At 36.7% G+C, this 14,290-nt stretch overlaps 1 protein-coding gene across 1 annotated transcript in view; it reads right to left on the bottom strand.

Annotated features, from left to right (window-relative positions):
• Positions 1 to 10,623: 10,623 nt before the first annotated feature.
• The window catches only part of LOC128657431 (extracellular calcium-sensing receptor-like), a 47,419-nt gene continuing 43,752 nt past the window's right edge, over positions 10,624 to 14,290 (bottom strand). Inside the window, exon 6 of the mRNA XM_053711783.1 lies at positions 10,624 to 11,528. Coding sequence (XP_053567758.1) covers positions 10,624 to 11,528 — 905 coding nt within the window. The remainder of the gene's footprint in view (positions 11,529 to 14,290) is intronic.

Genomic DNA, 14,290 nt, shown 5'->3' with positions numbered 1-14,290 from the left:
ACTATTAATTAACCTACCCTATTTATTATACAGGGAGTGCAGAATTATTAGGCAAGTTGTATTTTTGAGGATTCATTTTATTATTGAACAACAACCATGTTCTCAATGAACCCAAAAAACTCATTAATATCAAAGCTGAATAGTTTTGGAAGTAATTTTTAGTTTGTTTTTAGTTATAGCTATTTTAGGGGGATATCTGTGTGTGCAGGTGACTATTACTGTGCATAATTATTAGGCAACTTAACAAAAAACAAATATATACCCATTTCAATTATTTATTTTTACCAGTGAAACCAATATAACATCTCAACATTCACAAATATACATTTCTGACATTCAAAAACAAAACAAAAACAAATCAGTGACCAATATAGCCACCTTTCTTTGCAAGGACACTCAAAAGCCTGCCATCCATGGATTCTGTCAGTGTTTTGATCTGTTCACCATCAACATTGAGTGCAGCAGCAACCACAGCCTCCCAGACACTGTTAAGAGAGGTGTACTGTTTTCCCTCCTTGTAAATCTCACATTTGATGATGGACCACAGGTTCTCAATGGGGTTCAGATCAGATGAACAAGGAGGCCATGTCATTAGATTTTCTTCTTTTATACCCTTTCTTGCCAGTCACGCTGTGGAGTACTTGGACGCGTGTGAGCATTGTCTTGCATGAAAATCATGTTTTTCTTGAAGGATGCAGACTTCTTCCTGTACCACTGCTTGAAGAAGGTGTCTTCCAGAAACTGGCAGTAGGACTGGGAGTTGAGCTTGGCTCCATCCTCAACCCGAAAAGGCCCCACAAGCTCATCTTTGATGATACCAGCCCAAACCAGTACTCCCCCTCCACCTTGCTGGAGTCTGAGTCGGACTGGAGCTCTCTGCCCTTTACCAATCCAGCCACGGGCCCATCCATCTAGCCCATCAAGACTCACTCTCATTTCATCAGTCCATAAAACCTTAGAAAAATCAGTCTTGAGATATTTCTTTGCCCAGTCTTGACATTTCAGCTTGTCTGTCTTGTTCAGTGGTGGTCGTCTTTCAGTCTTTCTTACCTTGGCCATGTCTCTGAGTATTGCACACCTTGTGCTTTTGGGCACTCCAGTGATGTTGCAGCTCTGAAATATGGCCAAACTGGTGGCAAGTGGCATCTTGGCAGCTGCACGCTTGACTTTTCTCAGTTCATGGGCAGCTATTTTGCGCCTTGGTTTTTCCACACGCTTCTTGCGACCCTGTTGAATATTTTGAATGAAACGCTTGATTGTTCGATGATCACGCTTCAGAAGCTTTGCAATTTTAAGAGTGCTGCATCCCTCTGCAAGATATCTCACTATTTTTGACTTTTCTGAGCCTGTCAAGTCCTTCTTTTGACCCATTTTGCCAAAGGAAAGGAAGTTGCCTAATAATTATGCACACCTGATATAGGGTGTTGATGTCATTAGACCACACCCCTTCTCATTACAGAGATGCACATCACCTAATATGCTTAATTGGTAGTAGGCTTTCGAGCCTATACAGCTTGGAGTAAGACAACATGCATAAAGAGGATGATGTGGTCAAAATACTCATTTGCCTAATAATTCTGCACTCCCTGTACTACAATTAAATTAACTATATTACATATTAAAAAACCCTAACCCTACTCAAATTATTTAAGTCTAATATTAAAAATTACTAAATAAAAAAATAAATAAACGCTAAGTTACAAAAAATAAAAAACACTAAATTACAAAAACAAACAAACCACAGTATCAAAAATAAAAAAACGAAATTGAGCTCTCATCCTATTGGCTGATTGGAACAGCCAATAGGATGAGAGCTGCTCAAATCCTATTGGCTGATTGGAACAGCCAATATGATTTTAGCGGCTCTAATCCTATTGGCTGATTGGAACCTTTCAGCCAATAGGAATGCAAGGGACGCCATCTTGGATGATGTCACTTGCATTCAAGTTCCAATTTACCGTATTAAAGTGGAGCTCCGCGCCGGATGTCTTCAGATGTCTTCAGGATGGACCCGCTCCGCGCCGGATGGATGAAGATAGAAGAGGCTGTCTGGATAAAGACTTCACCAGCTGAATGAAGATGGAAGAGGTCACCCGGATGAAGACTTCTTGCCGCCCGGATGAAGATAGAAGAGGCAGCCTGGATGATGACTTCGCTGGCTGGATGAGGATGGAAGTCCAGACTTCGATAACTGTAAGTGGATCGTCGGGGGTTAGTGTTAGGTTTATTTAAGGGTTTTTTGGGTGAGTTTTATTTTTAGAGTAGGGTATGTCCATGTAAAAGAGCTAAATGCCCTTTTAAGGGCAATGCCCTTTGGGGCAATGCCCCACAAAAGGCCCTTTTAAGGGCCATTGGTATTTTATTGTAGGCTAGGGGGTTTTATTATTTTGGGGGGCTTTTTTATTTTGATAGGGCTATTAGATTAGGTGTAATTCGTTTTTATTTTTGATACTGTGTTTTTTTTCTCGTAATTTAGTGTTTTTTATTTTTTGTAACAGCGTTTATTTTTGTTTGTAATTTAGAAATTTATAATAGTAGATTTAAATAATTTGAGTAGGGTTAGGGTTTTTTAATATGTAATATAGTTAATTTAATTGCTAGTTTAATGTAATTTTAGTATAGTTAGGGTAGGTTAATTAATAGTTTAATATATTTTATTTTAATTCTACAGATAAGTTTAAATTTATTATAAGATAGGGATGTGGTAATGTTAATGTAAAGTTAGTGGGTTGTTAGGTTTAGGGGTTAATAACTTAATTTAGTTTATGGAAATGTTGGGGGCTGGCGGTTTAGGGGTTAATAGGTTTAGTTAGTGGTAGTGATGTGGGAGGCCAGGATTTTAAGGGTTAATGCATTTATTTAGTTGCGGTGGGGGCCAGGAGCGGTGGAATAGGGGTTAATAACTTAACTTAGTTTATGGCAATGTTGGGGGCTGGCGGTTTAGGGGTTAATAGGTTTAGTTAGTGGTAGTGATGTGGGAGGCCAGGATTTTAAGGGTTAATTTGTTTATTTAATTGCGGTGGGGTCCAGGAGCAGTGGGATAGGGGTTAAACATTTTAGTATAGTGGCGGTGTTTAGTGACAGGGTATAAATAAAGTTGGTAAAAAGCTGAATAGACGCAAGATCGATGACTGTTAGTTAACAACAGTCCGATGCTCAATGCCCCGTACATGGTGCGCAGATTTTTGACAGCTTTTTTTATAAATATGGAGATTGTATTTAGGTCCGCGGCCGCGATGTTAGGCGATGTTAGGCGATCGTATTGGTGCCGTCGAATTCAACAAAGTTGATGGCTTGATAGATATCCCCCTATAAATGGTCTGGACAAAATTATTGACACCTTCTCAAAATTGTTAGATATAATTGTATTCCAAGTTTGTAATGCTCCTGTAATTTGTAATTAAACTCATATGTCTCAATTAACAGGTGCTGACAATATAAAAGGCACACCGGCAACCAGTTAAAATGGTAAAAAATGTACTCAGCCTTTTTTTTTTTAGTGTGCCTCTGTGTGCCACACTGAGCATGGAGAAGAGAAAGAGCAGCAAAAAATTGTCTGAGAATTTGAGAACAAAAATTGTGGAAAAGCATGAACAATCTCAAGGTTACAAATCCATCTTCAGAGATCTTAATGTTCCTGTGTCCACTGTGCGCAACATTGTCAAGAAGTTTACAGCCCATAGCACTGTAGCTAATCTCCCTGGAAGTGGACAAAAGAGAAAAACTGATCAAAGATTGCAACAAAGGGTTGTTCAAATGGTGGATAAAGAACCTCAATTAACTTCCAGACAAATTCAAGCTGACCTTCAGGCACAGGGTACAAATGTGTCAGATCGCAATATACATCGCCATCTGAATGAAAAGGGACACTATGGTAGGAGACCCAGGAGGACCCCACTGCATACACAGAAACATAAAAATGCCAGATTAGAGTTTGCCAAAACTTACCTGAGGAAGCCAGAATCCCTTTGGGAGAATGTGCTGTGGACAGACAAAACAAAATTACAGCTTTTTGGAAAAGCCCAACATTCTACTGTTTTCAGAAAAAGAAATGAGGCTTTTAAAGAAAAGAATACAGTCCCTACAGTCAAACACTGGGGAGGTTCACTGATGTTTTGGGGTTGCTTTACTGCTTCAGGCACTGGATGTCTTGATTGTGTGCATGGCATTTTGAAATCTGAAGACTACCAAAGAATTCTGTGGTGCAATGTAGGGCCCAGTGTCAGAAAGTTGGATCTCCGTCAGAGTTCATGGGTCTTCCATCCAGAAGATTGTTAAGCAACATTGGACTATCCTATCATTGGACATGAGCTTACATTTGTTGATACTCCACCACCTAAATTGGTGTATAAGAGATTGTGGAATCTGAGAGATCTTCTGGTGAAGACGGACCCGGTTCAATGTTACCAAAAGAGTAACTGGCTACCACAAGGCAAAAAAGGATGCCATAGGTGTGGAAATTGTACAACATGCAATAGCATGATCACAGGTAATCGGTTTCACCATCCACATACTAATCATATGTTCCACATTCGCCATTGCCTGACGTGCACATCGGATCATGTAATATATATTATTATTTGTCCATGTTCTTTAAACTATGTGGGTAAAACCATCACCATGTTTAGAGAGAGTCTGGCAAACCATAAATCTGCTATCAGATAAGCATTTGAAAAAAGGTGGATCTGATCAACCTGTGGCCCGACATTTCCAACAAGCAGGTCATGCAATCTCATCAATAAGAACTATACTGATCGACCACATCCCGAGATCCAGACATGGTGGGGATCGAGCTAGAGCCTTGCTAAGGAAGGGATCAAGATGGATTCATGAATTGGATACAATTACACCTAGGGGACTAAATACGATGGTGGATTATAGCTGCTTCTTTAAATAGGACTGTGGGCTTCCTCTCCTCAAACAAATGAGTTTGAGCAGTGATGTGTGATGGCGTTGTCATGACAACGGGCGCAGTTTGATATATAGGTAACTACTCTAGGGGTATGTTGGATATATGTTTTGTCTGTACATGTGACCAAGGCCTCTGGGGCCGAAAGGTTATGTGGTTTCTTTGAACACAATAAAGGTGTTGGAACTTTTCTCTGAGTGCCTGCAATTTTAAAGATCCAGTTGGATACACACTGAATCCAGATTTTCAGATGATTCATTTTATATATATATACAGTATATATATATATATATATATATATATATATATATATATATATATATATATATATATATATATATATATATATATATATATATATATATATATGTATAGTATACAACAGAAGTGAGTAGACCCCGGTGCAATATCTCTTAAATGTCAAATGATTCAAAATTGTTCTAAGTTTTACAGTAGGGTATTTGCTCTTATGTAAAGTAAAAAACTAACAGTTTAAATTTACTATATTTAAATACAAGCCCCACAGCAGGAACTCAATGCAACTAAAGTCAGTGCATTTTTTCAATACTTTGTATATCCACCTTTATTTTTGATGACTGACTCAATCCTCCTCGCATGGAGGATACTAGTGTCCCACAAATTTCTGGAGAGATGTTCTGCCATTCTTCAGATAAGTTTTTTCAGATGTTCTTTGCTGGGGGGGTTGTGTTCCTTTACCTTTCTCTTTAAAATACCCTAAAGGTGTTCTATTGGATTCCATTCAAGTGACATACTTGGCCAGTTCATATTTTTCACTTTTTTCTCCTTTAGAAACTCCTTTGTGATTTTGGCAGTGTGCTTTGGATCATTATTATGCTGGAATATTCATCCTCTGCCAAATTTCTGGAGACTAGGAGTTATCTTGTCAGCCAGTATTTTGGTATATGCCAGGCATTCATGGTGCCATCTATAAATGTCATCTCCTCAACACCTTTTGCAGTCATGCAGCCCCATATCGGCACACTACCACTTCCATGTTTCACTGTTGGGACTATGCATTCACTGTAATAATCCTGACCAGGTTCAAACCAAACATGCTGCACCCCATCTGAGCCGAAAAATTGTATCTTGGTCTTGGTCATCTTACCAAAGAATGTGCGCCCAGTATTCATCAGGCTTTTCATGTTGTTTAGCAAAGTTTAATCTTGCAATTTTGTGCCGAAGACCAAGCAAGGGATTTTTCTTTGGATGCTGTCCATAGAAGTTGACATTATGCAATATCCTTAGCACTGTCTGAGCTGTCACAGAAGCTCCAATTTCTATCGATAATCCCTGAGCCAAATCTGAAGCACTTGCCTTGATTTAAATCTGAAGCACTTGCCTATATTGTATATTGTATTGTATATTGTATTGCCTAGATTGTACAAGTAGCGCACTGTCTGTGGCATCATTTTAGGAGGACAACCACTGTGGCTCTGATTTTTGGCACTGTGTATCGTTCTATACCTCATGATTAATGCTGCAGCTGCATTTTGACAGATTTTTAGTTGATCACCAATCTTCCTGTATCCTTTTCCATCTTTGTGAAGTCTCACAATCAGATTTTTCAATTCCTCTGGCGATTGTTTTCCATGTGAAGCCATGATGCAAACTTGCAGATAGACACAGCCTTTTGGCCCAAAAATTAGAATGTTTTGGTAACTATGTTCATGCAATAGGCTAATTGGAAATTGCAGGTGTACTCAATTTTGTTTCAGTGATCTAACTTGTGTGTCAGTGACCACGGGTGTATTCACTTTTGTTGCATTAACTTTCTACTTTTGGGCCAGTATTTTCAATATAATCTTTGTAACGTATTTGTTTTTGATTGTTTATAAAAGGAAATACTCTACTTATCAACTTAGAAATAATACAATTATTGAGAGGTGATACAATTTTGAACAATTTAATATTAAAGTTATATTGCCAAGGGGTGTACTCACTTCTGTTGTATATTTTATATATATATATATATATATATATATATATATATATATATATAATATATATATATATATATATATATATATATATATATATATATATATATACATATATATATATATATATATATATATATATATACATATAAATATATATATATATATATATATATATATATGTATATATATATATATATATATACATATAAATATATATATATATATATATATATATATATATATATATGTATATATATATATATATATATATATATAAATCAATACAAAAAATTTTGCATAGGAAATTAGCACATCCAGGCAAGTTCCACGCTTGCTTTCCCCAGTAAAACTCCATGTACATTGTTACCAATGCACAAGATGATTCTCAGTAAGATATGCAAATTAGATATGCAAAATCTCAGATTTTTTGCTTCATATACTGTTTTAACACAGCGATCCCTTAATAGGGTGATTGCAGCAATACAGAAACCATTACTAGACAGCCTGTTTTATTCTTTTTAGAACTCGTTAGTAGCAGATAGATTTCTGGTTACTGCTTCGGTAAAACTCATTTCAGGGTTAAATCAAAATTCATTAAATTTATGTTGGAGATAAAAATCTGAGATTAAAATCCTCCATGTCTCAAAAGTAAATCAATACAATTTTTTTTGCATAGGAAATTAGCACATCCAGGCAAGTTCCCCGCTTGCTATTCCCCAGTTAAACTCCATGTACATTGTTACCAATGCACAAGAGGATTCTGGGTAAAATATGCAAAATCTCAGATTTTGTGCTTCAAATACTGTTTTAACACAGTGATCCCTTAATAGGGTGATTGCAGCAATACAGAAACCACTACTAGACACTACTAGACAGCCTGTTTCTTTCTTTTTAGAACTCGTCAGTAGCAGATAGATTTCTGGTTGCTGCTTCGGTTAAGCTCATTTCAGGGTTAAATCAAAATTCATTAAAATTATGGTGGAGATAAAAATCAGAGATTAAAATCCTCCATGTCTCAAAAGTAAATCAATACAAAATATTTTGCATAGGAAATTAGTACATCCAGGCAAGTTCCCTGCATAAAATACATAACCTGCCTGGATGTTCTAATTTCCTATGCAAACAAAATGTATTGATTAACTTTTGAGACATGGAGGATTTTAATCTCAGATTTTTATCTCCACCATAATTTTTTATTTGAGCGTAACAGTTAACCAGAGCACTGAAGACGCGGTAATTGCCCAAGCATTCACATTTACTTTCAACTTGTAATATGAGCAGAATTTAACTTGTGTGCAAACAGGCACTAAAACACAATATCTCTTCTGCGCAAATGATAGCACTCCACGCATAATCTTGTCCTCTGATGGGTCTCTTCCACTATTTGATGAAGCAAGGTCATCTCTAAAGAACTGTGGGTTCATTCATGATGACTGACATAAGGAATTGTCCTATTGTAACTAAATAAAATGTTCCTGTCTGTGATTGTGCCAACTCTGGAGAGCCTTGAAGATCACTTCCTTGTAGATCTGGAGAGCCTTGAAGATCCCCCAGAAAGCCACCAAATCTAGAATGCTGACATTTGTCAAGATAACTGTCTAGTTTATTACAATGTGTTTGCAATATTATAACACGTTGAGAACAGTGAGAACTTATGTCAGGAATAAAGAAATAAATCAAGAAAGCCGCGACTTCTGTCTTCTATGAAATATTAATATCACAAACACGAAATCTTCTACCTAATAAAAGGATAAGAACACGGCAAAAACAAAAACCACGAATTTTAAAGATATGACAATAATTAAAATACATATTTAGTTTACACATATAAATTATATTGCAATACAATTCTGTGTAAAGGGATAATTTTTAATAAACTTTCAATGTGGGTGGCGATGTTGCTTTGAATATATCGCCAGCATCACCATCCACTGTGATTTATAGTAAAACGCCTATCTGTAAAACTAGTCAGCGGTTTTCAATATTTCACCAGCAATCTCGATCCCACAATATATCGCCACATTGTGGATGTTTCATTCATCAGGGCCTTAGTCATCTGTATTCAGCAAACATATAGTTGCAATCTCAGTGCAAAGAATACCAACGAGAAAATAAGCCAGGAGAGAGGTCTCAGTTAAAACGTCCACTTTATTGGATACTGCATATAAAATCCAAGGGCACAGCAGACAGGTACTGCAGCTGATGCGTTTCCTGCCTCAAGGGCACTTCATCAGAACGGGAAAACAGGTGTATCTACCTGCATTAAATTGTAACTGGAGGTATTCGCCTGAACCAATCACATGGCATAATTAATACAAATCAAAATAAACATATTAACCCACCACCTAATTTACACATTTGCATAATATCAAAAAGAAAAAAATATCTATAATTAACAAAAAAGATACACATAAAATACATAGTTAAAAATGAAAACTTATTTGAATACATTGTTATTGAAAACATATTTACCTATTATATTTGTAAAGAACAAATGTGTATATATAGGGTAAGGAAAAAAGGAAGTGTGAACTAAGGGATTAGAAAAGATAATAACTCATTAAAGGCTGTAATAAATATAATTGTAAAAGTTAAATGAAAAAAATACATATATAATGACAATAATATGAGAATAATCCCAGTTCATTAATAATACCCACAAAAATTCATAGTTGTTGGAAAAAGAGCCTGAACTTGTCTCATTATACTCAATTTACCATGGATTTAAAGGGACAGTATACACTCATTTTCATATAACTGCATCTAATAGACACTGCTATAAAGAATAAGATGCAGCGATACTGATATAAAAATCCTGTATAAAACTGTTTAAAAACTTACTTAGAAGCTCTCAGTTTAGCTGTCTTGAAAAGGTATTTGAAAAGCCCACTGTAAGTGGGAAATAAGACACTCCCTCCCCCCCCCTTCTTTTGCATATGAAAAGACCCTTTACACAAACAGGTAGGACCTTAGGTAGGAACTTAAATACTGGGATTCTAGGGTATTCAATGTAGACATATTCACTAGTTTTCTTGGTGACAATCAAGTTCTCAACTCCTATATCTAGTAGGTGTCTTAGTTTTTTCTGAAACTTCAATGTGGGGTATCTGTGAGACTAGTCATCAGTTTTCAATATTTCACCAGCAATCTCGATCCCACAATATATCGACACATTGTGGACGTTTCATTCATCAGGGCCTTAGTCATCTGTATTCAGGTAGGGAAGCCCTTATAATGTTATAAAATAATTTCCTGAAAACAGATAAATAGATTTGATACCAGCTTGTCCCATTCTGGAGTATGTACAATTACCTCTTAATTTTTTAACCAAATAATATTTACATTTTCCGTTTTGAGCACTAAGCGCAAACTGTTAGCCCTGCATGGGTCCTTACTATAAAAAGCTTTAGAAATACTTACTGGTGTTTATGAAAAAGTGTTTTAATTTTTTTTTAAAATGACTAATTTATTTACTTTTTTACATGAAAAAAGACTAAGTTTCAGATGTTTAAACGTTTTTAAAACTAAAAGGAAATGCATGTTAGCTGTCAATGCTCCTCTGGGGAAATTTAGCAGGACTCCCATAACTACACAGATGGCAGAGGAACATAGATCATTTTGTAAAACCTTGCATAGCCCTGCAAGAAACAGTAACCTAGGTTGGAGAATTTCCACTTGTCAACATTAAATCATGTTAAATTATATATCTATGAGGCCATAAATATATTTGTTTTACAGTGTATCTAAACTCATTCAAGAGCTTGATCTGCTTCTCATGTATTTCCTATTATTTTTCTCTGGTTTCAGCAACATAATATAGCATTTTGGAGCAAATATGCATATAAGAAGTCCAAAGCTTGAACATAGTATTGCAAACATCTCAACAGCTTCCAAATATTTCCCTGGGGAACTCAAATAGGAAGGAATAAAAGTTATCCATACAGCAGAAAAAATCACCATGCTGAAGGTAATGAATTTGGCCTCGTTGTATTGATATGGCAGGTTCCTAGCACAGAAAGCAAACGTGAAACATACGCCCACTAGGATCCCAATATACCCAAGGACAAGGGAGAAAGCCATGTATGAGCCAGTATCACATGCTAAAATAATGGTAGGGGTATCATAAGTAATTCTCTTTACAGGTCGTGGTGGTGATATGATGTTCCATACAGTACAGACAACAAACTGAAATATAGTGGAAAGGCAAATAAGTATTTTTTGTTTTGCAGGGCTAAAAAATAACTGCACTTTGCTATCAGGGTGCTGTACATTAAATGCTACAAGTACTACAATGGTTTTACCTAAGATACATGATATGCAAAGTGCAAAAGTGATACCAAATCCAGTGTGACGGAGAATACAGGAGAATTCTGTTGGTTGTCCCAAAAATGTGATTGATGAAAGAAAACACAGTCCAATAGACAGCAGTATACAGAAGCTGAGGTCAGTGTTGTTTGCTCTAACAAGCGGAGTATATCGGTGATAGACGAAAATAGTGGTAACACATGCTGTTAGAAAAAGGCCAAGTAATGCCCCAGTGGATAACAGTGATCCCAGTGGTTCTTTAAAAGAAATATATTCCAGTTCTTTTGGCACACACTTGTCTCTCAGTTTATTTGACCAGAATTCAAGGGGGCATATTATACATTCCAAAGAATCTGTGTGCAATTATAAAAAAATAGATAAATAGTTAAAAAAAAAGCACCTGGCTTGGTTTATCAACTTATATAGATAGACATTTTTTCTTTCATGATTCAGATAGAACATACAATTTTAAAAAAAAATTTCAAATGTACTTCTGTTATATTTCTTTTTCCTTTTTGTTATCCTTTGTTGAAAATCAGGGATGTAAGCTCATAAGTGTGCACGTGCCTGCAGCACTATATGGCAACAGTTTTGCAACAATGTTAAACATTAGCAGGAGCACTAGATGGCAGCACTATTTCCTGTCATGTATTGCTTCGGGCACAAGCACGCTACCTACCTAGGTATCTCTTCAACAAAGAATATTATGAGAATGAAGCAAATGTGATAATAGAAGTAAATTGGAAACATTTTTTTTAAATTGTATTCTCTATCTGAATAATGAAATAATTTTTTGGGGTTTACTGTCCCTTTAATTTTTTTAATTTGGTCGCACTAAAATAATAGTCATAATATTGTACTTTGATTTCTTTTCAGCAATAACATTTTGAAATATTAAAGAAAATAAATAAAGTAATTGGCAAGAGTCCATGAGCTAGTGACGTATGGGATATACAATCCTACCAGGAGGGGCAAAGTTTCCCAAACCTCAAAATGCCTATAAATACACCCCTCACCACACCTACAATTCAGTTTTACAAAATTTGCCTCCTATGGAGGTGGTGAAGTAAGTTTGTGCTTAGATTTCTACGTTGATATGCGCTTCTCTGCATTTTGAAGCCCGATATACGATATACTCTCATATACCCTTACCTTTACTGATAACTGTTTCAGTACTGGTTTGGCTATCTGCTATATGTGGATGGGTGTCTTTTGGTAAGTATGTTTTTTATTACTTAAGACTAGTGATGTTGCGAACCTAAAAATTTCGGTTTGCGAACGGTGGACTCGAACTTCCGCAACTGTTCGCAAACCGGGCGAACCGCCATTGACTTCAATAGGCAGGCAAACTTTAAAACCAACAGGGACTCTTTCTGGCCACAATAGTGATGGAAAAGTTGTTTCAAGGGGACTAACACCTGGACTGTGGCATGCCGGAGGGGGATCCATGGCAAAACTCGCATGGAAAATTACATAGTTGATGCAGAGTCTGGTTTTAAGCCATAAAGGGCATAAATCACCTAACATTCCTAAATAGTTTGGAATAACGTGCTTCAAAACATCAGGTATGATGTTGTATCGATCATGTAGTGTAAGGGTTATGCCCGCTTCACAGTGACAGACCAAACTCCCCATTTAAAGGTACAGTCTACACCAGAATTTTTATTGTTTTAAAAGATAGATAATCCCTTTATTACCCATTTCCCAGTTTTGCATAACTAACACATTTATAATAATATACTTTTAACCTCTGTGATTATCTTGTATCTAAGCCTCTGCAAACTGCCCCTTTTTAGATAAATTGCAATTAGATGACACTAGAAGACTGATGTTTCACAGTCAAAAAAGTTTTTTTTTTAAATATTTACACTACTGTTATAACAAATATGATTGGTGGCACTAGTTGGCAAGTGGGCCTGGCACACATGCTGGCAGGCAGCCAGCCAACTGCAATTAGATTACACTAGCAGACTGATGTTTCACAGTCAAAAAAGTTTTTTTTTTTAAATATTTACACTACTGTTACAACAAATATGAGTGCTGGCACTAACTTGGCAAGTGAGCCTGGCACACACAATGGCAGGCAGGCAACTGCAATTAGATTACACTAGCAGACTGATGTTTCACAGTCAAAAAAGTTTTTTAAAAAAATATTTACACTACTGTTTCAACAAATATGAGTGGTGGCACTAACTTGGCAAGTGGGCCTGGCACACACGCTGGCAGGCAGGCAACTGCAATTAGATTACACTAGCAGACTGATGTTTCACAGTCAAAAAAGTTTTTTTTTTTAAATATTTACACTACTGTTACAACAAATATGAGTGGTGGCAGTAACTTGGCAAGTGGGCCTGGCACACACGCTGGCAGGCAGGCAACTGCAATTAGATTACACTAGCAGACTGATGTTTCACAGTCAAAAAAGTTTTTTTTTAAAATATTTACACTACTGTTACAACAAATATGAGTGGTGGCACTAACTTGGCAAGTGAGCCTGGCACACACAATGGCAGGCAGGCAACTGCAATTAGATTACACTAGCAGACTGATGTTTCACAGTCAAAAAAGTTTTTTTTAAAAAATATTTACACTACTGTTTCAACAAATATGAGTGGTGGCACTAACTTGGCAAGTGGGCCTGGCACACACGCTGGCAGGCAGGCAACTGCAATTAGATTACACTAGCAGACTGATGTTTCACAGTCAAAAAAGTTTTTTTTTTACAAAATTTACGCTACTGTTACAACAGATATGAGTGGTGGCACTTAGCAAGTGGGCCTGGCACACACGCTGGCAGGCAGGCAGGCAACTGCAATTCGATTACACTAGCAGACTGATGTTTCACAGTCAAAATTACACAGGCAAAAAAAAAAAGATGTTCTAGCCCTAAAAAGGGCTTTTTGGGGTGCTGTCCTTAAATCAGAGATCAGATGAGTCCTTCAGGACTGTAGTGGACACTGAATACACTAGCCTAGCTATGAATTTCCCTATAAAATTAGCAGCAGCTACACTATCCCTCCTCTCACTAGGAATGCAGTATCAGAATGAATCTAAAATGGCTGCTGTCCAGGAGCTGGGAGGGTCTGGGAGGGAGTGTCTGCTGCTGATTGGCTGA

This window comes from Bombina bombina, chromosome 4 (genome assembly GCF_027579735.1).
Source record: "Bombina bombina isolate aBomBom1 chromosome 4, aBomBom1.pri, whole genome shotgun sequence".
Taxonomy (NCBI): Eukaryota; Metazoa; Chordata; class Amphibia; order Anura; family Bombinatoridae; genus Bombina; species Bombina bombina.
The sequence above is the reverse complement of the archived record's forward strand: the minus strand, read 5'-3'. Positions and strand labels throughout refer to the sequence as shown.